A 27,989-nucleotide genomic window follows, 5' to 3' on the forward strand; every position below is an offset into this window, starting at 1 on the left:
TGTGTGAAGCAGCAGCTCACATAAATAAAAGAAACTGTTCAGAAACACACGACTACATTTACATTTTTATATTTATTGCTTTTAATTACAGGAAAAAAAACAGATCAACAATTTGCATAAAATCCAAATTCCGCTCTAGAAATATATTTGACCTTTCCAGTACATAGATATCAAAGAGTACAGTAAACATTACAACTGAGGGTGGCAGCAGTGACCCCTTGCAAATGTACAGTACAGCATTTTTTTTATTTTTTTTTTCAAACCATCAAGGTCAACAAAACTACACTTGGGTTGTTCGGTGCGTCCTCAGTATCTACACGGGGACTTCCCTCTTCATCCACTTACAGTCTGACTGGTCCACATCATTGATGCTCACTGCTCGTGATCACTGGATCTTCTGACCCACTTCAAGTCTCAAATGAAAGGAAGAACTTTATGGGAAACACTTTTTTTTTGGGACATAAATATTATTCAAATTCAAACTGGAGACTGTCTGTACTGACAACAGTGTGTCCTTTACAGATTTCTGTCAAAACAAAGTGGGTATGCATAGATTTTCACTGAACTAATGCACTGACAGTAGGCTGAACACAACCAAAGAGCAGCCTGGGCATCACACACACACACACATATACATACACACACTCCCCCCTGATGAGGAAAAACACAAGTGGGCAAAACGATGCTAACAAAGCATAAAATACATCCAGTATGATCACATTAATTATGAGAAAATAAAACAATAACTTGAGACAAATGAGAGCATCACTGAGGAAAATGGCTGCTGTGCTACCAGGAGACTGATGGCTTTAAAAAAAGGAAATTATTTTCCACCATTTTTTCGGTAATCTTCAGGGAGGGTCAGGACAGAAACCACCCACAGAATCTTGTTACACTCGACTCACAGCGCTACATTATGTTCAATGTTATCTTCACGTCTCACAGCTATTGATATGAGAACTTTTAGAACCTCACTTTCTCACACATGGCCTCCATTCATTATTTTGAACGTTTCCCAGAAAGCCTTTTGAAACCTCTATGAGCTCATCGCTTCCAATCAAAGGTGGGAACACACTACAGGCAGCCCGACTGTTTACACTGTGTATCTCAGTTCCGAAGACGAATTGGCCGGTCGGTTTTGCGGATGAAAAAAAATATCGTTTAACACTCGAAACAACAGATATTCCAGATGTATTCATTTTCCCTTCTTTTTTAAAAATGAATGCAGGAACTACACACTTGCTTTCCTGTGTGGAAACTTCAGACTGTGACATTCTACCGTTTTTTATAAGCTGACAATAGAACCAGCTGTGAACAAGTGGGTGGATTTCTCTGACACACAGCTGTCAGATAAGATAAACTCTACATAACATCAATATAACAATAGGATAGTCGAGTAGTGCTTTGTTTCTATAGAAGTAGAAATGTCTTGATGTCCGTTCGGTTTGTCTATTATCATCCACCAAACAGTTAAAAACTGGATCAACCATCAGCAGAACTGAACCTCATACACTGATGAAGGCAAAAGCTCACATTTTTGTACTGAATTGTCCAACATTTAAAAAAATTATAAAACCGTGAAAGTCTAACGGTGCCACTCTAACACCCAACTGTAATATTCATGAGGCCTCAGTATGCTTCACACAAAACGCTTATGTGATCATCTAAATTTTGTTCTACCCAGTTTACACAGGAACTGACCGGGTTTGCAGCTCTCCTCTTTCATTTTCTGCACAACTTCGTCACTTTGAGTAAGTACAACACCACTAGTAACTTTTAGAAGAGACTGTCCCAACATCTGGACCGTTATTCACATTTGAACGATTATCTATGTTGGCAGGTTTTTCACCTGCGTGGCTGTTCAGAACATCTAGAAAAACTTCAGACGTGGTCATACAGCATGTTGTACAAACTACTTCCTGTCAAGCATAGTGAACCTTTACCAGCATGTGAAACCTGCTTTCCAGTGGTGGAATAAGAGCAGACATTCATACCCACTTCACACAGTGATTGGTCAGTGTGTGCAGAGGTGTAAAAGTAACCAGGTTATGTGTGTACAACCATTAATGCTTATAATGAGAAACTGTCTGAAAGATTGCAGCACTGGCGTTATTTGTATTAATTTGCGTCGAGACTATTAAGACGAGCAAAAGACAGAAGAAACCTAGTTGGTTTGAAGCATGCCAAGCCTTTAGATACTTTCCAGTAGTGGCTAGAAATGTCATGTCCTGTTTTGAAGGTTATCAAAGCTTATGGAGTATCCAAAATGGAAAGCTTCCTCCGATGTGCTCAATAAATTTTGTAGGTACGTTTTCTGTGTACAGGTGGAAATTTTGGCCCGATAGTGGCTTTAGAGAAACGGTCAGGGGTCCCCAAAAGGAAAAGAAAAAGAAAAAAAAATGGAGGGGAAAGTAGCAATGCAATCTGGCAGATATCTTCTGAAACAGATGCAATGACTGAGACTGAAGTGGGCTGAGGAAATGATTTTCTCTTCTGTTGTATTTCTACAGTATCTGCAGTTTAATTTAGAACACTGAGAAGTCTCACTCACTCTAAAACGTTAGCCATAAAAAGCTGTTTCACACCTGAAACACTTAAGTATACTAAAACAGTCAAAATGCTGTATTTCTCATCGGTTTTGCTCCTTCATGTTGATTCTGCAGATGAAAAATCAATGAATCTTTACATCTGTGCGGTTGTAGTGAGGACTGTTTTAGTGCACTCATGTTCCTGCTTCGCTATAGTGCACATCACCAAGTAAAACAACTTTTAAAAACGGAAAAACATAAAAATTACAAAGCAGCAATTACCATCCAACATAACATACATCAAGTGGCCAAAATGGATGAGAGATCCATACACTTTGATACAGTCAGATTCCTTAAATGAGAAGGTGTACATTCAAAACCTTACAGCAAGATTGAAAATGAACAAACATAAAATCCATTTCGCTTACATTACATTTTTGATTCTTGTTTAAATCTTTGAAAACTGATGTACAATTCTTAGACAATAAAATCCTAGATGAACAGTAATAATGAGGAAAAAGCATAAATACGCTGTTTTAGAAATAAGTGTATAAGAACTTTTTTTTTTTAGTTGAGACTAGTCTCCACTTTAAAAACAAAACAAATCCTCAAAAATTTCTGATCTTCCTAATAATTAAGTAATAAGTTAATCTTTTCCAACCCTCAGTGCAAAAATATGAAAAACAAACTGAAAGGGAAGGGACCGGGAGTCACGTGGACTGTTCGTGTGCGCGAGACAGTGAAATCATCTCCATGGAAACAAGATTTTCTCAGGCACAAGTACTTAGGCTTTGTCCACTGAGCCCTTGGCAGGTCACTCTTTCTTTGAGAATGTTTTTTTTTTTTTGTTTTGTTTTTCCTGAAGTACACAGAAGCGTCAGTGCACTGCTCACACACAGTGCCTGGGAAGAGCAGAGGAACCTTCATCCGTTCTTCTTCTTCTTCTTCAGTCAGCGTTATCAAGTGCTTCTGAAATGTGGGAGGCTGCGTACTTTAACCGGAAGCCACCTGCAATGAAAACACCGACATGAGCAACCACATGCACACATACAGAGAGGCATCCAAACACACACAAAGGATATTCCATCAGTAGTTGAAGAAATGATAGTCTGAACATTATTAAAGGTCAGTTATGGCCTTGAATATTGTCTGGGTTTGTCTAGTATGGAATGACCCCAAACTTCACTGTTTTTGTTTATGTAGACTTTTACATTTCTGCTCACCATTTTCAAGGAAGTGCCAACAAGTTTCTGATTTCTGCTGTTTGACTAGCCAAACATAAGATTTAATTTCCAGTGTTTTCAAACCGTATGTTTTAGTTTTAGAAGAGCGAAGGCTTCAAGCATGAGGACTAACTGCTCGGTTTGGCAAATCTGCTAAACTTCCCCACCACCAATTTAAGAGCACCGCACAGCTGCTTCACTAAACTTCACTAAACTTTTCAATGGGAAGCGTTGAAGGGTGTCTCTCACACAGTGGATGAGACAGTCCCAAAGGCGCTACACAATGCACCAGAGGTAACTCTTGTAGCACCTGCAGGCGCTTAACAGCTGCAGTTATTTTCTTTTGTTAAAACACTGAAGAAACACACACAAAACAGCAGCTGCAGAAATGAAAGTTGTGCTAGTGACAGTATGTTTAGTTATCCAGCTGTTATTTTAATCGCCTGTAGGAGGCGACACTGACATATCTACATCTTTCTACATCTTTAAGTCTAAGCTGCACTTTCATTTCCTCTGGCTGGAGCAGGCGAGAAGGGTCTAAATGCAGTCTTACAGACTTACTAGTACTCTACACAACACACTCACTTAAAGTAAAGTGGGTGTGTCGTGTAGTAAAGTGGGTGTGTCATGTAGAGTACTGTGCGTCTGCAGATAGACCTACTTGGAGCAGGCTGGCAGGTGTGGAACTGGTGTGACTGGGCTGAACAGCGGCCCCATGTGGAGAACCTGCAGCCTGCTAATCATGAGCAAGTGAGCTTGGGGGTTTTCAGTTTCTGAATAGGTTTCCTTGAGCCTACATGTTCCTAGAACAGAGGCAAACACACCAGGTTTTCAGTTTGGTTACTTCTGCTTATTGTCTGCTACAGGTGCACTTGGAGGATCTGGGACAACAAACTGTAACCAGTCAGGATACAATCTGGTGGCAGAGGTGTAGTCGGCGTAGCTTCCAATTGGTAATCAATGTCAGTATTTGTCTTATTCTACCACTAACCCCTTACATTTTCAGTTTGTTTCTGCAGTTGGTTCAGATTATGTTCTGACTCCTACCACACTGCAATACAGACGTCCTGGAAGAGAATCCAGACTTGCATTTTCAAGCCTCTTACTTCTATTTGTTACAATATGAATCCACCAGAACTGAAATAAAGCAGCTCAAAATACACTTGGTGAGAATGGACCCTAACTTGTCTGAGCCGAGTGTTGGGCTTTCTGATGACTGCTCGGGGGTTGCTGGGCAGGAAAACTAAGGGGTCCACTGTCTCTCTCTGCTCCGTGTAGCTGCGTTACCTTGCTGCGTGGAGTCTATGGAGGGTTGGTTGCAGTCCTGAGCGTAATGTCCGCTCACACCACAGTTATAACAGGACACGTTCCCGTTCTTCTTATTGATTCCGCCGCCTCCCAGCGTAGCAGCGGGCAGCATCCCCAGGTGATTCGGGTAGACGTGCTGGTAGACGCGTTGGCAGAACGATGCCGCCGGTGCCATCTGCTGCTGGAGGTTGTAGTTTGCGGCTGCGGCGGCTGCCACTGCTGCAGCCTGGGTGCCTAGCATGTGTGACGGTACGTCTGCATGGCTGTGAGGGTGAGTGTGGAGGGGGCCGTAGGGTGGAGGGTGGCCGGGAGGCGGAGCAGTCGGGAAGAAGGGGGGCAGGGTGGCAGCACCGTTGGCCTGGTGAGGAGGTTGGGCCTGGGTGAGGTAGCTGTTACTGCACAGGCTTGTGAGCTGGAAGAGAGGTGGTGGAACGCTGAACACCTGGCGTGCTGCTGCTGCCATCTGGTGGGTGGGGAAGAACAAGGGCGCTTGGCAACCGCTGACGCTGTTGTTGCTGCTGCCTCGACCGCCGCAGTTGTTGTGACAGCCACAGGTCCCGCAGCCCATCGGTTGTTGCTGCTGCTGTGGTTGTGGTGGTGGTGTTGGCTGCTGGGGGGCCACCTGTTGCTGCTGGGTTTGTTGAAGAGTAATAGGATTGCCAGGGGCAACAGGGGCACTTCCACAGGAAGCGCTGCTGTTGCTGTAGGATATACAGTCGCTATGTGCCGTGCTGTGGGTAAGCGCTGGGCTGGGGCTGGGGGCAGGTCCAGGGGTGTGTGTGGGCACAGCTGGAGGAACAGCTGCTTGTAAATGTCCAGGAGATGGAGCTATTCCAGTGACTGCAGGTGCTCCTACAGTGGGCATGACAGAGGTTGGGACAGGGGGCATGGTGTAGGGAGAAGGCAGGCCAGATGGTAATGTTAAGCCGGGGTGCTTGGCATGTGAAGTCTCCACTAGTGGCAGAGAGGAGGGCAGGCCTGAGCTGACGCTGGCCGGGTCTTGGCAGGGCAGAGATGGCTGAGGAGGAGAGGGGTAGGACGTGGGGCCAGAAGACATGACACTGATGGCTCTTATAGGGGCTTGGTGAGCAGCCTGTGGGGCAGCAGGAGTAGAACCGCTCCCTGACACTCCATCAGGGCCACCTTGGCTGTGAGACAAAGCTGTTTTGAACCTCTGAACCAGAGGCTGGACAGCAGGGCTTCCTGCAGGGTGGAGCCCGATAGGTGAAATCCCAAAGGTTTGGAGCATGTCCCTTTTCTCTGGGTCTCCCACAATTCCAGGGCCTAGCACGGCTGGAGGCACTAGGGGCATCTGCATCATCAGCGGCCCAGAAGAGGGCTTCCCATCGGGGACGATGTTTTGGCTGGGAGGGGGGACCAGTGGAAGCGGAGGGTCAGCGGCCCCATTGGGGAGCACATAGGGCAGAGAAGGCATGAAGGAGAGAGGGGGGAAGTCTTTGCTGGTCTCTGGGCAGGGGTACTCCATGTGGGCCTGGTGGTTGTTGGGAGACAGAGGATGGACAGAGGAGACCTCCCCCACCACAGCTGGAACAGTCTGGTTAGTGAAGAACATGTCAGGGCCTGGACCTTTGCTGGAGTCATCAGAGTGGCTGTCAGTATCTGAGAGAAGTTATGGAGGAAGAGGATCAGTTCAGGTTCTTCCAATATCTTTTGTGACAGAGGACAATACAAAGTTGACAAATGACATGAGTAAAGAACTGAATCTGACCGTTTGACGTCAGTTTTACCATATAAAAATGTGTTATTTCTGCAAAAAACTGATATTTAAATTTGCAATAACCAGAAAATGGAGATAAAGATCAGTCCAAGCCGCAGTAACTGCACTCTGGCTTAGTAATGTCTGCACTCTAGAAGCTGCTGTTGCACTTCCTGTGTTTGTGTCACAGAGAAACAGCCAACTGGACAGCTGAAGTCAATTTTTGTAAACTGATATGTGGAATAACAAGCTCAATTACCAAGAGAACTAAATGAGTCAGCAGCTAAATCCAATCATGTTGGAGTAAATAACTAGCTGAACTCCTGCTGAAGATAACTAATTCAGTAGATCTCAATAACAATGAAAATATGAATATGAGAAAACATGTGGCCAAACAATCACACTACATGGCAGTCAGTGAGTGCTGCAATACAAACAAGTGTACGTACAGTATGTTTTACCTTTGTTGTTGTCGTCCTCACTGTCCAGGCTCTCTGGTCCTCTGTGTTGAGGGCTGGATGGAGAGCTGTAGCTCTCTGATGATGTTTCACCAAAGGTATCCGGGCCAGAACCCCCATCTGCAAAAACATCTGTGTGTTACACTACAAAGCCATCTAATGAGAAAGCGTTTTCCCTCCAAGAAAGCATATGTTCAAAGTATGTGTTAACAGAAAGCTAGGCTACTGGTGTGCATGTGCTGCTCACCACAGTACGTTGTGTTCACTGTCACTAACATGATGGATATTTTAAAATCAGTTATTTGATATATTCAACAAGGTTTTAGAAAAATATGGAGAAGACATCCCTATAGCCTGTGGATTTGAGATTGTAATGTGAAATAATATATTTATTCAATGACTTTCTGTGCAAGAAGTTTTTTTGATTTGATCAGCAAAACCACTTATGTAGATAAGATTATGAACTTTATGAGGTACTAAAATATATGTAGAGGAGAGATTCTCTTATGTTGATGTATTAACAGATAAATCTTACACTCATAAATGTAAATAAGCCAGAAAAAGTAACATAATGAAAATGGTTTATAAGCTCAGCCAGCAGGATGAACATTCAGTGCTAAACACTGGCATGTGATTTCTATAAGGGGAGACGGTTTTATGTCACAATCATCCTGGAAATACAGCTTCCATGCAACCAGTCGTGACAGACCTTTCCTCTGAGGGGGCAGAGCCGGGACCAAACCGCCATTAGTCACATAGGCAGCTGCCTTCACCTTCCCCTTGTCTCTGCAAAGAGGGAGAGATGGAAAACAAAGGGACAGAATGATGTCAACAGACAGGGACTATTATGGAAAAAAAAATCTTTCTTTTTTTTTTTGAACTTAAGCACATCCAGACATATACAAATCTATAAATCTATCCCTCCCAAACACCCTGGTTCCTTCCCACCATCTCCCTCCCCCTCTGTCCACTATCTTCACACACTTACCCAGAAATAAAATAGAATAAATAGCAGCGATGACGACATAACACTGACATTGTTTAGTAAACAATGTAAGTACATAGTTAACCTAAACAACCATTAATAATAATAATGTGGAATATAATGAAAACAGATAAAAAAGAAAGAATGAAAATCATAATTAACTGGGAGTATATAAGAGGCATCTTACATGTAAAATGATCATTAAGTTTCAACATGACAATGAATCTGCTCATATCTTTCATCTTTTCAGAAAATAAAGGAATTTCTCCCATATTTTATTAAAGGTTTTCCTTTGATAGCAAAGGTTAATGTCTCTATGGCAAGACTGTGAGAGATTTTTTTCATCCGCTGTCTGATAGAAGGTTATTCTGGGTTTTTATAAAAGACAGATACTGTATGTTTATCTTGACGAAGAGAGAAAACAATTTTTTTTTTCCTTGGTGTTATTGAGCCTCAGGGTCTCGGGGAAACAGACCAAGAATACACAGCTTTGGACAGTCTGGTAATTTAGCTGAAACTATTTGTGATGATGTGCCAAGCGCATCTCTCCAAAAGTCTTTGATCCTCGGGCAAACCCGTAAACAGTGAACCAGAACGCCCTTTTCAGCATCGCCTTTCACACATCGGTCTGGACTGTTGGCATCAAAATGATGTAGTAGGGACGGAGTTACATAAGTATACACGGTCAGTCCGTTTGTACTGCAGGAGTCTAAATCTGGTGTTAATAATTTGAACCTGGGCTTCATCCACATCTGCTCCCATTCATCTTTTGTTATCTCTGTATTCAAGTCTCTTATTCTCTGATGATTCTTCTGATTTAGTTTTAAGTAGATTATAGATCACAGACCGCTGGAGTGATGCACTATCACTTCTTCCAACATGGAGAGAGATGGGCAAAGAATTGAGTGATATTGTGTCTTTGATATGGAACTCCTAAGCTGCAGATACTTAAAGAAATATGTCGAGGGGATGTTGTTTTTAGTTTTTAGTCTCAAATGTCAGAATTGTGTCATTATTGTATAAGTCTCTGATTTTGTTGAAGCCCATAAATTCAACCCAGGATCATGTGTTCCCTGCGTGAATCTTTCAGAACTGTATGTATTGCTAATGACGTTTTGATTTTGCCTTGTATACTCTACTGTTTCACCCTGTAGCGCTGCTAGCTGCAGCGTAGCAGTCGGAGCGGCTGACCTACCTGTCTGTGGGCAGGACTCTGCTCTTGCTTTTAGTGACCGGGTGGCTTCTCTTCTCACTTTCCTGGTGCTATGAAGAGGACAGAGAGTCAGAACAGCCTCATCGGTTTCATCCAAAACTTTTACAACAGTGTTGAGAATTCTTTGTTTTGTCAGTACAAGAGCCTGATAGAGGGATTTTTGGCATTAATGAGTCACTACACAGTTATAAAATTACTACAGTACCTTTAATGTGTACTAGTAAACAAAGCTATGATAACTGGAAGAATTTTCTATATTCTTTATGTCTAGAAGGACTAAACAGAGTCATGACATTTAGAACAACAAAGTGTGGAATAGACCTGCCTAACAGCACAGAGAGGCATCTGCTGTGTTAAGCCTCTATTGTGACAGGAAAGAGTGTGTGTGTGTGTGTGTGTGTGTGTGCGTGTGTGAGTGAGGGGGGCGGGGGGGGTGGGGGATTGGGGGGGGCAGGGGATATGCTTTGTCAGCAGAGTGTTGTCTCTCACACTCACACATACACACATGTAGTCTTGACCTATATCAGTGAGATTAGCAGTGAGTACTCCCATTCACGTGGCAGTGTGTGACAGATCCAATCACACACACGCATGCACGCAGACGCACGCACACGCACACACACACACACACACACACACACACATGCGCCTTTGTGTAACTACGACCTATAATCATTAACTGGTGTTCATGGAAATGTCCTGAACTGTAAACTGCGGAGGCACTTTACAGTTGAGTTAATCATTAGAGCAATACTGCTTAATACCTCTGCTGCTGTTACAATATGAGAAACACTAAACAGCTTGACCCAGCAAGGACTTTCACCATGGAAACCACCATACCTTAAAAACACATTTAGCTTTTTTTTTAAAAAAAAAAATCAACATTCAGTAGTTTCTAAACTCTGATGTGTGTTCTCATCCTCCTGATTACAGAACACCTCGATAGGAAACATCATGACCCACTAATTCTCTTATCAGTCATTGGCAGTGATTTCAAGTTGGTTTTGACCTAAAAACTGATTTTCTGTTCTCTTAAATACACTGATCCCTAAACCACACAATGAAACCTGCTACATCCTACGAGAACTGTATCATGGTATCAAGGTAATGTGTAATTATTATTATCTAGTTTATTCATGTTAACAGTTCAGTGCTGGAAATGATTATTTATAATATTATTATTATTATCACTATTACACAAACTGATTTAAAATATCAATACCTTTTTACACATGTACATTTTAGTGTGATAAATGTAAAATATGCAGGTTCTTAGATAAGTGAACAGATTAACAGGATTAACAGAGTAAGAATGTTGAAATGATTTGTTTAAATTAAAGGCTGTTTTAGTTTTCTTGTGATAAAATGTTACAGTATGTCCTGTGCACAGTGTGTACATGTAGTCTCATAGTTATAAAATAGCTGCAGCACAAAATCACATGACAATGACAACTGACTTCCTTATTAGAACTGACTGAAGGAGACTTTTAGTAATTAAGCTACTTTTGTTAGTGGCTTTAATACCTTAAAAGGAAAAGGAAGCTTTCCTATAGCTCAGCAAATAATGTGTATGTTGTGTGAAAAGCTACATGTGACTTTCTCAAACACTGCTAATCATGTGACAGACTTCCAGCGAGTTGATTTCTGAAGTTAAAGCAGCAGAGGGAACATACAGTATCTGTAGTCAAACATCCTGCAGCTCTGTGCTGTTCAGCTCTCTACTCTCTCTCACCTGTTCAGCCTCCTGGCTGCTTCTCAGCGTACAGCCCTTCTTCCTCCTCTCTGCTGGACCATTGAGCTCTGTAGTGTGGCCCCCCCTCCGACTGTCCCCCTGGGGGCCTTTGGCACTAGAGAGACTGGCAGAGCAGAGAGAAGCTGTCAGAGTTTTTACTGAATGGACATGAAGGGACAGAAAAAGAGAGTGAGTTGAGTAGAAAGTGTTCAGCTGTTTTGTGCATTTATGATGGCACTAAACATGTTTACAGTCTGCTTACCAATTAGCTGTTTTCTATTCTGTCCAACGTTCATACTGAGGATGAAAATATTTCAGAAGCACAGACCAGATCACAGATAGTCTACTCACCCTGGACATGGACTCTTGGTCCCATGCTTCTTCTTGTGTCCCTGAACATACGACTCTAAATCTGAAAGGACATCAACAAAACACTGTTAGCTGTTATCTGCCTGACTTAAGATTCAATACAAGGAACTACTTTGATATTATTATCATCTGAAGATCACACATGTTACTGTTCCATAATGAAATAGTGTTTCAGATGCTTGACTCTGATAAGGAAAATGATTTAGGATTAAAACTGACAGATCTGAAGATGTAAAAAAGCAGCAATCACATGAGCATCACTAACCCTCCTAAGAACTCTTATAATGTGCTTCTATCTTAAATCCACTGACAATTAAGCTACTTGGGTTCAAGTGAGATACTAATGTATTATAATTTAAATACTAAAGAGAAATCTGTCATTGTTGAAGATAAGATCAAAAATAAAAAATAAAAAAATAATAAAAATTGTCTTTTCTTTCAAGTCAATGATGTCTTTTGGTGATTATGTGAGAGGAGACATAAAAAAGCCAAACAGAAGGAATAAGAAAATAAAAGCGGCATCTGTCAGAACATCTACTGAAATGTAGAAGTTGCTGCACTAAAATATGCCAAAAAATATCGTAAAATCCAAAAAAAAACATTTAAATAAATTGGCAGTCATGATGATGAAAAAATGGTAAACACACTATAAATGTTGCGTCATGTTTTTTTTGTATTTTTTTGGATATCATATTTAAACTCCTAATTAATTCAAATTAGGACATTATAATAGTAAGTCAAACAGGCAGAGATGATGTGTTCATGGCACGTACGACAGCTCTGAACCACTTTCGTTTCGTTTCGTAAGTTTCGTTTGTACCTCGGAGAAAATTCTAAGTAAATTGATGAATACCACAAATGTTCTTAAATCACTCGTATGTGCATTTTAAGAATGTTTGTACGAGCGCTTCTTGCATGAGGCTCTCTGTTTGTTTTTTTTACAAGCGGGTGTTTTTAGCATCACACATGCACGTTTCACGCTGTATTATCTCGCTTTACTCTGACTTTGAACATGATATTGGGAAGCTATTCATGACAATTCTCCATACATAAAAGGTTACCAATTGATTTTATGTTGTCTTGTTTTAGCCTCCACGCTCATTATACAGCACTGCTAACATAAAATACAATCAGCCTGCTTAAAGACCGCTGCTAAAATAAAACATCTAACCCTAAAAGTAACAAGTAATCAGCTCACATTAGTAGTAACAGTATTGAATATAACACTAACGCTCACAAGATCTTCTAGCATTAACAATTCTGATGCAAGCATGAGTCAGGTCAAGGCTGTGATTATTGCTGGTTGTGCTGAACGCAGTCCAGCACATGATCAGGCAAATATAGCTGTGAAATATGAGGATTTGAAACACACTCAGCCTTTTCCAAACGACCTCCAAAAATAAACACAAGTTAGCTTTTCATGTTTACTATGTAGCCCGAGCTACGGCCGCTGCTGTGGTTAGTCAGACGCTCCTTGCTTTGTCTGTGCGCACAATTAGGCCTCATTCACTGATTATACATGCTCTTGTGAAGTTCTTTTGTCCCCTTTGCTGCTCTACTCTCCGCAGAAGAAAACACTAGGATCAGTCTGCATCGCTGTGGGAAATGAGTTGTAGAATCATGTCACTTCTTCTCACCTTCCTCCTGACTGGAGGCATCAGAGCAGTCTCCTTGGTAGGCCTTTCCCAGCTGGCAGTTGCCTATAGAGAGAAAGATCGTTTGGTTTGTGAAAATTCAATTTTTGGGGACACACGGCTCGGTGAAAGTTGTTGCTGTAGATTTTACGACAGTCCAGGTTTCCCTTATGGCACAAAAACACAACATCCAGTAATCTAGAGCAGTGTATGGATGAATACTGAAGGATGAAGGAGGCTTTGCAGTAACAGTCACATATCAATAAAATGAATCACAGGCTGTGTTCTGGTAAGACATAATAAAATGATTTGACTAAATGTGATGAGCATGAGTTGAACTTTCTACCTTGTAGTTTTGAATACTTTGGTAATAACTCACTCTACTTTACAGGATTCTCCCAGTTACCATCCAGTATAAAATAGGGATGCACAATATTGGATTTTTCGCCGATATGCCGAGATTTTCCATCTCGGTTTGGGCGACTGCCGAAGCTGATATATGCACATATTTTCTTTCCAGCTGGCTGAGGAGACTATTACGCATGCGATCATAGATTGTGCTAAGTATGATCAAGAAAGACAATACATGAAGGAAGAACTTAGGAAGGCTGGAGTTCAGGAGTTCAGCGTTAAAACTTTAATGAACCTGCCAAGTGGGTGGAGCAGTAGAGTTTTCTTTGAGTTTGTTAGACAGACAGGATACATCCTGTCAGCAGAGGTGTTTCATATCTCCTCCGCGGGCTGTTTCACCCGGCTGCGGGTGTTAAAGAAACAAAACTGTACATTTATATTTCCTAAGCAGCAGCAAGAGGTGCAAAAGCATCACTTTCAATGTAGTTTAATATCCTTGACAAAAAAAAGAGCAGGGTGCCATTTTGCTTTACTCCATCACCATCTTGAACCATGATGGATTTGTAAAATATGCCCACTAGGGATGTCCTGATCAAGTTTTTTTGGCCTGGATCCCAATCTGAGTCCTTTATTATTGGAGACCTGCCAACATCGACTCCGCTCCAATACTCATATTTACATAGCGGCCGAAGATATGTAATGTTGATTTAATGTGTGTCTGCCACATTGAAATAACAATAGGTGTAGCCTTCTGACCCTGGCACATATTTTTCACAAGCTACTTGTTCCACATACAGAAGGTCCTGCTTCAAAAATACTAAGGTGATGAGCTCAAATTATTGATATGGATGAAAAGTGGAACTATAGAATGGGACTTGTAATTAAACAACAAAGTTACAGAGTGGAGGTTCATCCCACACAGATGATCTTTGGTCGAGTACAGACAGACGCCAGCTGCAGAATACACAAACCCAACAACTGTTGAGTTGAGTTTTGGCCCGCCATCAAGTTTCTCACAGAATTAGACATTAATTAGACAGCTGATTTGATCCGCCCTCGTTGACTTTTGTCATTTTAACCGCTGAAAATGACGGAATGTTTGTATACTGCTGCTCCGCCAATAAAAAAGGAAAGAGTTCAGAGTCAGAATTAGGCAAATCTGTATATTTTGCCAGGATGTCAGGATCCTGAGTCACTGTCCTCGATGCACCCCTGCTCATGTCTGGCCCGCTGCCATATCTGTTGGATCTCTTGGACCAACTATGACTGTAAACTGTTGACAACTTTCCATCTGTTAACAGCTAAAAACAGGTAGCAAAGCACCTATCAACAACTATTCAGATCATCATGAAAGACACTTTGATAATATTGTTGTGCTGAGGAAATATAATGACACTGCTACTTTAAGAAGACTAACAACATTACCGGTACTTATTTACTAAACTGGAATCTGGTAATCTGAACTAACAAGGAGATTGTGTTGCTGAAAGTAAATCAGCTTGCCCTGGAGGAGCAGAAGAGTGAGAGAGTACAACATCTATGTGAGGAAGTCAGATCAGTGGGATTTCTATAGAATACAACAGAAAAGCTCCATTCTAAGGGCTGACTTTGAAAGCAGCATGTCCAAAAGCAAACATGCTCAGCTGTTGAAGACCACATGGACTTTCTCTCTTCATCTGATACTTACATCTGCAGCAAGTCGGTTTCGTAGAGTAACTGGAGTCACAATTGAAGAAGCTGCAGACCTTTCTGGTCTGTCTGAAAACTGGAGGGGCGGACAGGAACCTTTCCCTAGAGAGAGAGAGGTGGAGAGTACTTCAAATTCTGCAGCAAAACGTGGTCAGAAAATTATTTGTTCATGTTTTGAATTCTCTAGGTACCAGTCATCCACACATTCTCTTTTCCCTCATATCAAATTCCCATTCCTGGTCACGTAGAGTTCATCACTTATAGGACATTTCCACTGCAGGAACCTACCCAGGGGACCAAGAACCTTTTGAGGAACCAGGCACTAAATTTAATTCTTGTAGAAGAGTTCCCGGTGATATAAAGTTCCTGGTCCGGGGGTAGTACTTTCCAAAAGTTTAGGAACTTTATGGGGGGATTTGGAGGGTAAACTGTCACTGATTGGTCAAACACAGACGCCATGGCTGTTTCAACTTGTTTCTTGTATCGATGTTAGGATGATGCTTACAAAGTTGGGCTTTGTTGTTGGGATCCCGACTCATAGAAGGTGCTAATGAGCTTAGAGCACGAGGGAATAATAGAGAGGGAGCAGCAGTAGTGAGAACAAAGCCGGTGAATGAGAGAAATAAAACTTTATTTTCGGATTGTTTCATGCCGGTTATGTTCTAAAGCAGAAATAAATAAGCATCAAACACTCGGCTGATGGTTTATTATGAAGACAGGCGCTCTGGAGTTTTCTGTTCTCCTTTTCATTCATTCATTACATCAAAAGTCAAACAGCAGAGTCATCAACGGTACAAACAACAGGAAGACTGTTATGTTGTTTCCTTATGCGTGGAAACTGGGTTTCAAGCACCGCCGTTGTTTTTTAATCCACCATGGGTCTAATTAGCATGAACCACACAGGAATAGACAGGAATGCACAAAAGGCACTTTAGTTCCTTGTTTAGTTCCTGAGATTACATCATCTGGTATCACAGTTCCTGCAACATTCTGGTCAAAAGGGGCTTTAGACTTTTATATTTAAATTATTACATTATATTATATTATAGGGCCTTTGAATTTAGCGCGACACAGAGCTGCAGAGAGAAACAGAGCTACAGAGGACTGTTGGCTCCACACCTCCCTCCCTCACCTGTTGTTAGATCAGGAAGGGCGAGGTAGAGATGAATGAATTATACTTCAGGCACATTGTTTTGGAAATGAAAACAAAGTTTTTGCCTACTGATATCCAAACACACATCTCCTCCTATCTCTCTCCATATTGCTCTGTTAGCAACTACAACACACAAACAGTGAGGTTTTGCATGGCCGCTGTGGTGAACTACTCACCCAAAGTCATTAGATTGGATGAACTTTTGTAAACACCCCTGAGTGCAGCATGAGTCATCATCATTTGAACATTTGAAATTGTTTTACAAGAAGAGAAAAGACGGATTCTGATGTGAAAAAACTCTGATACTGATGTTTTGACATGTATTTGGTATATAACAAGAGAGAAATGAACAGTTAACACAGAGACACAGGATTAAAACTGGGAAAATGTATTGTTCAGCATTTGTTGCTGCATCTCTTAGAAGAGAATCCAATAAGAATCACATTGAAATCATTAAAAAAATCTACTTTTCACAGTGAACAACACAACACTGAGTGTTTTGCTTTCAGTCACCACAATCAAACAACAGAACACTGGCCCTGAGCATGTAGACGCCTCTTACCATGCCAATATGATGTAATTAAACTAATACATAGTCAAAAGCCTTCCCCTGACACCAATTAAAGCTCAGATACAAAAGGCCAGAGACCTGCGAGCGCAAACAGCAAAGATGACAATGCAGCTGAGCTCGATACAAGGATCACTACTGATGAAAAGCACTTCAGATAGGTTTCATTTTCCAGTTTCACTTTAAATGAAACGAAACTGATGAACTGTGCGTGCGTGTGTGTGTGTGTGTATAAGAGGGCATCAGGAAAGGGTGTAGTTGCCTTTTAAAAAGAATCTGCCTTTCAGCCCTCTCAGTGGTGAACTACGCATCCAAATATGAAACACAAACACACACACACACACACACAAAACATCAGATCCCTAATCTCGCATACCTGACACAACATATTACACTCTTGTTCAGTAATTATAGAAAAATCTTTTTCTATTCAGAATTCTGCTGACTGCTTCGGGACGGCAGAAAGCACGGTGTCGAGTCCTCCTCTAAATAAACGCTGTCGGTAGAGACGCTATGAATGTAATCCAAATTTATTTCACACAGGAAATGACCCCAACACAGAGGGTTTTTGGGGTAAAAGGAGACAGATGTTGACCTCTTATCCTCAGAGAACTCAGAATAACTAAATGAAATGACCGCAGTCAGGACCGCGGTTTGTCTTCGGCCGGAGCTGCAGTTTGCAATTTCTTCATGTGATCATAAATAGAACGAACGCCAGAGAAGGCAAACAACAGCGCACAGTCAAGACGAGTCTATCGTGCATAGTTAAAGGGAGTGAGGATTTATTTGTTTTAACTCCACCTAACGATGAAAATGTCAAACAAATTGCAGGATGACTGGCCGCTGAAACTCACTGAGGGAAATAAATGGATGAATACATGTTGATTTTTATCCACTTCTTCACAAACGAGTGTTAGTCATAACAAATATTAATATTTATCAGTAAGAGGACATCTCTGTGGTATTATTTTCTCCGATCATTTCGTCCACATTATTTTACACAGCTGGCGTATATCCAGGTTAAATGTGGTGTACCTGAGGTTCTTCTCCACCTCTCTGCTCTCATACTGGTCCCCCTGGTTCAGAAGTCTCAGGATGCCCTTCTCAAAAGACTCAGTGCACTGATCCTTAGGAAGCTGCAGCCAGAAAGATGGAAATTGGCAAAAGGAAGATACAATGAGAAACACATGAAGCAGTCACCACCTGTAGGAATAAGAGCTGAAATCATTTGTGTTAAGTTGTCCAATCTGCTATCAAACATAGTTTTATACAGCAAAGGAAGAATGAAATGTAGTTTCATTTCAGTGACACAGTTTGTTTAATCTTGGCCTAATATCAATATTGAGACAGATTTAAAACCAACAGCGGTACGCTTTGGGTGCAGCTTTTTTGGCTGTGAATCATTCTTAAAGCCTGAGAATTTGGCGTCTTAAATTGGACCGATTGCTTCGTAATTGGAAATCCAGATCATAAAATCAGACACAGTAAGTGAAACCACCTGTGGGTTGGTGGTTTATTTGAACTCTGTAAAACAGAATAGAATAGAAAAACACTGTATGCAGATGACTGCACTGCAGCAAGAAACATCACTCAATTATTCATTTTAAATAATAATCTTGTCCTACTTATTTTCTTGTTTACTTCCTAAACATTTGAAATCAGCTCTTGCTTTTGTTTCAATCATTCCACACAAAGTTCTGTCAGTAACATTTGGTCTAGTTAGTCTTTAGTAAGGCAATGACTCTCTGCAATGCTATGACACACTCCAACAACAGATGTATCAACTCTCATCACACTGATCTGAGCTGAATCTATATATAAACTGAGATTAAGAGTATTGTGGAACATCTTACTGAAACTGGAGCCTAAACCCTACATTGAAGTACATTTTCTTGTCTGTGTGACTGAATGTAAGACCTTTGCCTCTGCCAATTTTGTCATTGCATTAAATTGGTGAAAAATCAATTGTAACTTAATGAAAAGTGGTTACCTTAAGGAGGAAGTTCTCCAGTTCCAGATGAGTTTTGGTCACACTACTAGAAGAAGAGTCAGACCACTTCACCTGAAACACAACGAGGGACATTCTCCATCACTACACAGACCACAATGAGACAGCACAGGATCATACAGGGACTGGAGCTATGCTAGAACTTCATGCTACAATGTAATGATAAAATCACAACATACACAACACATCTAAATAGAGAAGGTTACATCATATTCTTTTAAGTGAACTAGTTCTTCATTTTTTTGTAGAGGGGATATCTAAGACATATAAGCACCAAATATGCACAACTCACACACCACCACCAAAATAACTCAACTCAAAATAACTCAAATAACAACATAATGGCACAAACAACATAATGGCCTGAACATAACAAGTACAGTGGGGGGAAAAAACATCGGAGCAGTTCAACTCCCCACTCGGTAAGTTCACACCGACACATGTGTCGCTTCTCAGCTCTGTCTATCATTCTGTAGATATGACATTGGTGACACCCTTCAGAAGCCACATGTACACAAGTTATGTAATAGCTACATTTTCACTGCAGAAATATTCCTGTTGAAGCACTTTCTAGACTTATCTTCATACCAAACAAAATCACATAAAAGAGGAAGAACAAACTCAAGATGTGAGAAATCATCAAGTAGTTAAGGTTACAGGGAGATGTGATACATATTTATTTTTCTGTATGAGCTCATCAGTTTCTCACCACTATGAGTAACTGTATGACTCTCCGGATATTACATAAAGGGCAGGATGTTTTCTCTCATTTTATCTTTTATCCATACTTGATTGGATTTGCTCATTTTTATGTCGACCCAACACTTCTATTCGCTTTAATGACCATACAAACATGATCGCTGGACTTCTGGTATTAGGAATTTTGTACAGCGATGTAAAGTCGATACACTAACTGTGGGGCTTCATTATATAGGAAAATATATGGAGATTGGATCAAGATTGTCTATCAGCAGATACTGATCAATCACTGTTCCTGATAAAACACCGTTACTTTTAAAATGAGACTATGGAGGACGATATCAATCATTTTAAGTTGCGTTTCCAACTTGGAAAATATGGGTAACACTTAGACATGAGGTCAGTGTTCTAGCTTTTGTAACATGTTCAGCAACAGAAAAAAGTCCACTTGAATTAACATGATGAACAGTATCCATCCAAACAATGCTGGAGCCGTTTTTATAAATCACAATGGAGCAGAGAGAAATCCAACACTTTTGGCTCAATCATGTATTTAATTGACACAGATAGTCACAGTAGCACCAGCAGCCCAACTCCTGTACTGATAAACACTATACACATCTACAGATACAGTATATTCATTACATTAAACGGTAAAAAAATGAAAACAACTAGTGTGAATACATGTGTGAATGTGTGTGTGAGTGTGTTTGCGGTTTGGTCCAGTATAAACAGATGGGAGAGTGAGAGAGCGACTCACTGTTGTGAGTGCTGTTGGCTCCACCGTCAAAGCGCAGTAGAGCCAACAGGACTGTGAGTCTCTCCTCTCCATCTGTCTTACAGAATTTCCTTTTTGTAAATGAGCACTAAATACTCCCATTTGTGAATATGTGTTTGGAAAATATTAATTTTGGAGTGAACGAGCACATCATTTGTGATGAGCTATTACCAGCTTGGCACTTGACTGACTGACTGGGAGAGATGGGGAGAGGAAATGAATAAAAAATATGTCCTAGATAGGAGTGGGAATCTTATGATTCAATTCCAATTCTTTGGTGTCCAATTTAATTCAGAATCGATTCTCGATTCAAAACCAGTGCTATATTGAATGAATAAAAAGGGGGGGGGGCATTTTCAATCTCTTGCTCCAGTATACTGTGCACCAAACCATTCACTGGTGTCCTTAGTCCACTGAAATACAATATGAAGCATAACTGGCAGATAAGATAAATGCCTTTTTATTTTAAAAAGTTAACTACATTAATGAATGAATGAATTCATTTGAAAGCATCTTACAGTCTCCTGGCTGTATGAGAATAACAAAGTGAGGGGGAGGTGGAATGCTCCGCTGTGTTGTTATTAACGTCATGTCTCCAGCAGTGGAGAGCAGCCTCTCTGCTGCTCCGTTAGCTCCGGGGAAACAGTGAGCACCAGAGTTCTTTTCTTCACCAGAGTTGGTTTAAGTTGCAGTGTGTGTTGGTCATCTCGTTTGTTAAAAGCCATTGCCGATCGCTGCTCTGCTCCGCTAACGTTAGTCTCTGAGTGATGGTGTTCGAAGTTCACAATATACTTCACATTCATCTCGCAAAGGTAATTATTTGGTCATTAAATCAGCAAAATGCTCCCTACTGCTGTCTTCAGTGAAGATGAACTACAAGATAAGTGTAGACTGTCTGGGTGCTGCACTGCCCTCGCAGCTGAGTTCTGCCTTTTTCGTTCTATCGTCACGTTATTAACTAACATTTAGAAAATCAATTTTTGACATTTGTGAATCGATGCAGGATCGTCCGCGTCTGCATTGTGATGCAACGAAGAATCGATTTTTTCCCCCTCACCCTTAGTCCTAGATTTACAACTACATCACAGCAGTCACCCTGTTCAACCTGACCATAAATGTCACCATGTTGGAGATAAAAAAGCCTTCCCTCCAGGCTGGCACTGGTGAAACCAGCACAATGACCACAGAGACAAAGAACAAGTAGCAGATCACTGTCAGAAAGCCACTTCGTGTACAAGCTAATATATAAAGGCTGTTCTCAACTGATGGCTGTGGATAGTGAATAGGTGGGTTCATGTTGAGCTGCATGTGCTTCAGCAGCACAACGATGGCAGCACAAGTTGTTGACTGATAAATAACGCATCACCACATGCTTTGTAAAGACTGTATAAACTAAACAATGCTGCAGCAGGGTGAACAGGCCTGAACCTCCTACTCTTTAAATAGGGGTCAGCCAAGTAGTGGAAAAAAAATCAGTGTGTGGACACAGATTTGGACTGACAGAGACTGTGTGAAAATACCACTGGCTCTGTGTGTCTCTGTTAAAAGCCACTGATGTGGCTCTGAGGAGAGTTGTTTGAAAGTTTACTTTGTTCAATTTCATTAGTCAGAATATTTTGTGGCTCATCGTCAAGATATCATTGTTACACTCCACTGTTATGCTAAATGCTTGTTGCAGCTTTCAAGTGCAGCAAACTGGCTATATCCCAAAGCTGAAAGCACTCACGCAGGAAGGTGTTCGCAGCAGAGCAGGAAGCAAGAAAGTGTGTGTTTGGTGCCCAGCAAGGACACTAAAGCGACTGAAGATGCCAAAGAAACATGCTGAACACTTCCCCCAAACCTCTTCACTTTAAGTAGAAGTGTGTGTGTGTGTGTGTGTTTGTGTGTGTGTGTGTAGGGGGTGTGGTTACCTACCTCAAAGTTGTATTCCTTGTCTATTCTGGTCCGAGAGATGCCCCTGAGCACAATTCCCTCTATATGCACCGCTGCAATGACAGACACCTTTAATAAACACCTGTATGACAACACTCTCAGAACAAATATGGCAGGAAAAAAGCAGCAGAGACACAAGGACTTTCTAAATGTAGACTTCAAACACTAACTAGTATGTGTCTACTGAAAGACAATTCAAATAATTAGACAAAACTATGGGATGACTGCGGGAGCTTATAGTTCAATCATTGACTCTCTATGTGTCCAGATTTACCATTTAAATTGTGCAGTCTTTATTCTCAGAATAATCTGTCAATCAAACATGCTAATGAACCTCTGGATTCACAAACTGCTGTTGCTTTTCAACCGCACAAAGCCCATGTCTGCTGTTGCAGCATATAATGACATCTATAATGTATAGTATGTGCACTCTTTCCACTCACCTTCTCTTTGTGTTGCCCAGCGGCTGGAGCGTCGGCTCTGGCAAGAAGGATGGGAGTCCGTACATTCCCCCAAACCCAGAGCTGGGGAGGGCAGGTAGTCCACCTTTGGGCCCATCAGCTCCTGGAGACCAAAGACACAATAAGTTAGTTACTGGTTCATTCTGGTTCCTTAAACATTTTGACCTTAGCACGTCTATAATGTGTTTCACAGGTTTCATGTTTGGCTAATCATTAGACACACTGCCAAAATGCATTACTGTTTCCCCTATAGTATTACAATCATTTCTGATATATTTTTCAGCTTCTCTGTAACTGTAAGATATAGTTCTGGCATACACAGTGAATGTGATTGAAGAGCCCGAAGTAAACTTATTGATCTCTGATGACACAACAGCAAAGGAAATGTACTAATGCAACAACAGCCGAGCTATGTGTGAAGCATAACTGTCTGACAATCATAAGGCATAGAGGAGTTATTATATAAACAATAATGAGCTAGAATGTTGATGTTTCGCAGGTATAATGTTTACTGTGTTCACCATGTTGCGTGTTAGCAGACATTTTTCTAATAAGAATTAGCAATGTTATGACTTTTGCAGGTATTTGGTCATAAACCAAAGTTTTGGACAAAATGAACTTTTGACCAGATGATGGCGCTGATGGAGATCAAAGTTATTACAGTTCATGCACTGGGGACCATGAATGTGTGTACCAAATTTCATAATTCATCCAATAGTTCATTGTCAAGACATTTTGATAGAGAGCTAAAAAGTCAACCTCATGGTGGCGCTAGAGCAGAAGTCATAGGAGCACCAAAGCCTTAGTGTCCTCCAGGGACCTTGAATATCTATTGATAATTTCATGGCAATCCATTCAACAGTTGTTATGATATTTCTCTCTGAACCTTAAATGTCAACTTGCTGGAGTCTCGAGAGGAAAATTCAGGGGTTTCCAGAGTCAGTAGGATCCATCCTCTGGGGACCATGAATGTCTGTACAAAACCTTATGGCAATCCATCAAAGAGTTGTCGAGATATTTCAGTCTGGACCAAAGTGGACCCACCAACACTGCCATCCCTAGAGCCATGCCACTAGCATGGTTAAAAACCAGTAACCACTGTATGGTTCAGACCTTCCTCTCACTCACTGTCTGCCTCTACCACATTTGACAGTGCCACAGTCCAGACACAGAACAGTCCTCTAAAAATGGCAAGTGTGATTTTATTAAGAGCAGTGCATCTTCACCACACATGCCCCCCCCCTCACAATGATGTCAACCTCTTGGACTAATCTAGAACAGAGACAGTCCTGCAACTTATACCAGCTGGACCTCTGTTTAAAAGGTACATTCATCATGTGGAGTAAGCATTAAAGGGGATATATTATGCATATTTAAAGCTCTATATTTTTAATAACTAGTTTTTATCACCGCTTATTTTTACACTTTTTCTGTGAGACAACTGATGGAGTTATTTATAAATGAACACTGGTGGATCCAATCATTATTCAATTGATTAGTGCATCCCTAATGTAAACTGCCACATGTGCTGCGTGTGTTGACCCGTATGGGTGAGAGGTTTTTCCATGAGCTTGTGGGAAGCTCTGACACTTGAGAGTCACCTCTGAACAGCAGTGCATTCCTAACATTACTTCAGATTATAGAAGTGATTTTCCTACATGTACATGCAATGTTCAGATTTACATGCAGACTGATAGAGGGGCAAAGAGATTAATGGATGAATGAACTTTTTTCCAAACAGAAACCAATCATCGGAATACCTCAGACGGTTCAACAAATGTCTTCTAGATGCTAGCCCTAAGAAACTATAGACTCTTCTAAGTGGCTGAGAAAACACCTAATTACTCTTCAAATACAAAGTGTTTTCCACAAGGTATTAACGTTTTAGTTACCAATTTCAATCCTTCAACTGTGTGTCCCTGTGGCAATTTTGTACAAATATATATGGGATTATGTTTGCTTGACTGACAGGTGTCACAGTCCTGAAGGTTGCCTTGCTCATTCCACATTAGCTCCATCCAGGCATGGGCCAGTTTCACAACAGTTATCTGGATGACTCAAATCTGGAGGTTCGGCATGCATGTGAACCGTGGATTAATTGCAAAATTTAATATTTCATTTGAGACAAAGTAAACAAACTGCTGTAGCTACAAGTCATGGACAGACAGTGTGTCGATAACAGGGATTTTGAAGAACAACAACCAAACCAGGATCTAACGGGTCCGAGGTGACATCTGCAGATATGTTTACATGCTGTTTAATGTGCTGCAGCTGAGCAGCTAATTATCTATCTAGCTGCTAACTGACGTTAGCGTTGCAGTTTTCCACGGTTAATGTTTGTTTGGTGACTCGTTCAACAAGCTGAGCTACAGGACAAGATGTGTGTTCATGTCTGTAAGTTATCAAGTTTTGATGATGTGGACACAGGCTGCTGTTTCATTCACTACCATGTTTAAAGGAGGAAGTTATCATACCTCATATTGCTAATTAATTTAACAATTGAGCATTAAATATTTTATATAGTTTAAGATTTTATTTAACCATTGGACATTTTAATATGCCTTTAGAGATGATACATCATGGTTTATTTACAATCTATGCTGTTTCCTACTGGTTTATATTAGACCCTAATGTGCTGCTATGTTAGCTCTTAATCCAGTTGTTTTCAGTTGAGTGGCAACAGGTAAACAACAGCAACATTACATTATGGTGTAACTAGGATTTTTCATCAGTAGGCCTACCACTTCAGCAACAATGCTACCAAGCCTTAATACTCAAACCCTGCTTACCCAACAGCAGTACAACCAGCTAGTGGGAAACCAAACCAAAATCAACTGCAATATCTCCCCTGTCCTGTAAATGAGGTCCCTCTAACACAGATGGTCCGGCTCTCAAGCAGCTCTTCATTTCAAAACATTGTTTGCTCGTTGTTTTTCTCTGATGGTAGACGAGAGATTAAAAAGATGAAACAGGAAAGCTTTGTGAAAAGCAGACAAGAGCTCAGTAATTTTACTAATTTAGATCATCATTAGCTTGACTGATAACTTTATTCTTAGATAATTCATAAACAGAATCTGATAAGTAACATGTCTGTAAGTTTTCACTCCAATTAATCAAGCACTAGACAAGCTCATTTCTGTAATTAACAAAACTTCTACCACAAAAAGTGGAAATAATTAGTGTAATCACCTGCTGTCCTGTTTGGTTAGAGTGAAAACACATATTGCACATGTTTCAAAAGCCGCAAGTGAACCAGTACACTGTCAAACACCTGCTGCAGCAGAGTTACAGCACAGACCAGCTGGAACAGGCAATCTGGAAGTGCAGGCTGTTGGATAATTGGACAATATTGTCAGAACAGGACATGGCACTAAATCTTGATATATGTTAAATAGGAGCCTAAAGAACCCTTCCAGACATGTTTTAAGATGTATGTAAACTACTCTACTTTGCATAACAATTTGTGTCTGATATATTTTTCCACAATTAAGTTAAATTATATTGTTAAAACCCTTAAAATTAAATCTAGTCCATCTCCCTCATTAAAAATTTCAGAATCTAGGCTATAAATATGCAAATATTTTTAATTTAAAAAGTTTAACTGTTGGACAAAAGATGTCTCCTACTTCACTGTAAAATCCATTCTCAGTGTTTGTGCACTGGAGTCTTCAAGTTTCCGCATTACCCTTGTGTAATTTCAATATTGAACCATGATTGACTTCCAAACTATTTGTGACGTCACAAATCCTGCTCGTAGGCCCGCCCCCTATAAACAGATTTTCAATGAGCACAGAGAAACTTTCAGCAGATAAACGTGAAAACAAACTCTACACAAACATCATTCTGCACAGTGGAGCTCAAACATCCAACTGTAGGAACAAGAAGAGAAACATATTTTTAAGTGGAGGGGGACTTTAACATCCAGTAAGCCTGTTAATGACACTGCACAGTGCATTTAGCAGGATAACGGTAACCGATAAACATCATCGACAAAACGTTATATAACGGGAGGCGACTGAGTCATAACGGTATCCCATACATTTGAACATGGCTGGTGTAACCGGTTCAAACCACCGGCAGACTTTAGCCAACTGCTGGTGGCTGACTGTAACTTAAAGCCCCGCTATGGAGGACAGCTCTAACGTTACTAATATGAGTTCGTTGCTTATTACCGTTGTCTGGGCGTTTGCTCGACGCTGACTTTGACGTCTCTCCTCCTCTATAGCGAGCTCTATTTTGTCGAGCTGCCCTCGGACCATCTCCCGCTGGTGGAAATGGAAAGCTGGGTGTAGGGAGGCCATGGTGAACAGCAGCGCCAGCTGCTCCAGAGCTCCTGCCGCTGTGTCGTTAGTGGAGACGCCGCAGGACTGCTCTGTCCGCCCGGTCACACTCCCGCCCTGACACGGTGGGTGGACCGGGTGGTCCCTGAATGGAGGAAGGGAGTAGTTTCTGTAGAACAAGGCCGGATCTACATGGCTCAGTATCCGAAAGAGTATCCCGGCACACTCCCTGCTGTCAGACCCGAGGAGGGACAGGCAGACCAGGAGCTTGGACCTGACCACCGGGTCAATCACGTCCGTTAAGAGCCCCATATCGCTCGGACTATTTGCCCGAAACTCGAAGTCCCGTAAAACATGATAGTCTTTTCTAGCGAGATCCTCTAAGTAAGATCCCAAAAAGCGGAGCTCCAGGGGCTGGCACATATGTAGCAGCCCGCACATGAACTCGACCCGCTTAGCAGGGTTTAGATGTAGGCCGAACCACTCAAAAACTGTCTCCTTGTCCAGCTGGGGTGGGTGCACATGAGGTCTTGGCGAATCCTCCAGCCTGTCGGACACCGAGGAGGGGGAGACCGCCCCGGGGATATGCTGGTGCTCCGACTGATCCAGTGAATCGTCCTCGGCCGTCTCGTCGCCTCCTTCCTCGCCCGTTTTCATCGGTAGCTTCATCTTCGGCATTATCAGCGCTGCGAGAAAGGGCTTCAAAGTCGAAATGACGGGCTAATATAACTACATTATTGACGACGTACACCGCTTTTGTAATGCTGAAAAGGAAATACGAACTGTCAAACGTTTAACAATGTTTTTACTGTTAGCTAATCATCTGACGCGGCGATAGTACTGGAGCTTTTTGCTTTTTCCAAGCGTTACTTTCTTCTTCTACTGCTCATTTCCTGCAGAGTA

At 41.4% G+C, this 27,989-nt stretch overlaps 1 protein-coding gene across 5 annotated transcripts; it reads right to left on the reverse strand.

The window, feature by feature from the left end:
* Positions 1 to 57: 57 nt before the first annotated feature.
* On the reverse strand, positions 58 to 27,989 carry zcchc2 (zinc finger, CCHC domain containing 2). 5 transcript variants are annotated; one of them, XM_067577607.1, is made up of 15 exons: positions 26,979 to 27,989; positions 22,789 to 22,909; positions 22,328 to 22,398; positions 18,919 to 18,990; positions 17,964 to 18,064; positions 15,206 to 15,309; positions 13,171 to 13,233; positions 11,516 to 11,576; positions 11,165 to 11,288; positions 9,415 to 9,482; positions 7,944 to 8,020; positions 7,226 to 7,354; positions 5,039 to 6,679; positions 4,413 to 4,554; positions 58 to 3,536 (listed from the first exon to the last, which is right to left on the reverse strand). In XM_067577607.1, exons 1-15 carry the CDS (start codon positions 27,762 to 27,764, stop codon positions 3,488 to 3,490), a joined length of 3,609 nt encoding a protein of 1,202 aa, XP_067433708.1. In that variant the 5' UTR covers positions 27,765 to 27,989; the 3' UTR covers positions 58 to 3,487. The 5 variants fall into 5 exon arrangements, 4 of the variants coding, with proteins under 4 accessions (XP_067433708.1, XP_067433709.1, XP_067433710.1 ...); XM_067577608.1 differs by having other exon boundaries at positions 7,238 to 7,354; positions 26,979 to 27,987; XR_010925092.1 differs by lacking the exon at positions 4,413 to 4,554 and having other exon boundaries at positions 4,936 to 6,679; positions 26,979 to 27,988.

This window comes from Thunnus thynnus, chromosome 21 (assembly GCF_963924715.1).
Source record: "Thunnus thynnus chromosome 21, fThuThy2.1, whole genome shotgun sequence".
Classification (NCBI taxonomy): domain Eukaryota; kingdom Metazoa; phylum Chordata; class Actinopteri; order Scombriformes; family Scombridae; genus Thunnus; species Thunnus thynnus.

Bases quoted from the DNA above. Each gene is read 5' to 3' on its own strand.
- zcchc2 (XM_067577607.1), bottom strand. From the start codon at position 27,764: ATGCCGAAGATGAAGCTACCGATGAAAACGGGCGAGGAAGGAGGCGAC. The intron at 11,577-13,170 runs GTGAGAAGAAGT...ATGTCCTTTCAG, and splicing joins TGCCTCCAGTCAGGAGGAAG to ATTTAGAGTCGTATGTTCAG. The intron at 4,555-5,038 runs GTAACGCAGCTA...CCTCTGTTCTAG, and splicing joins CATAGACTCCACGCAGCAAG to GAACATGTAGGCTCAAGGAA.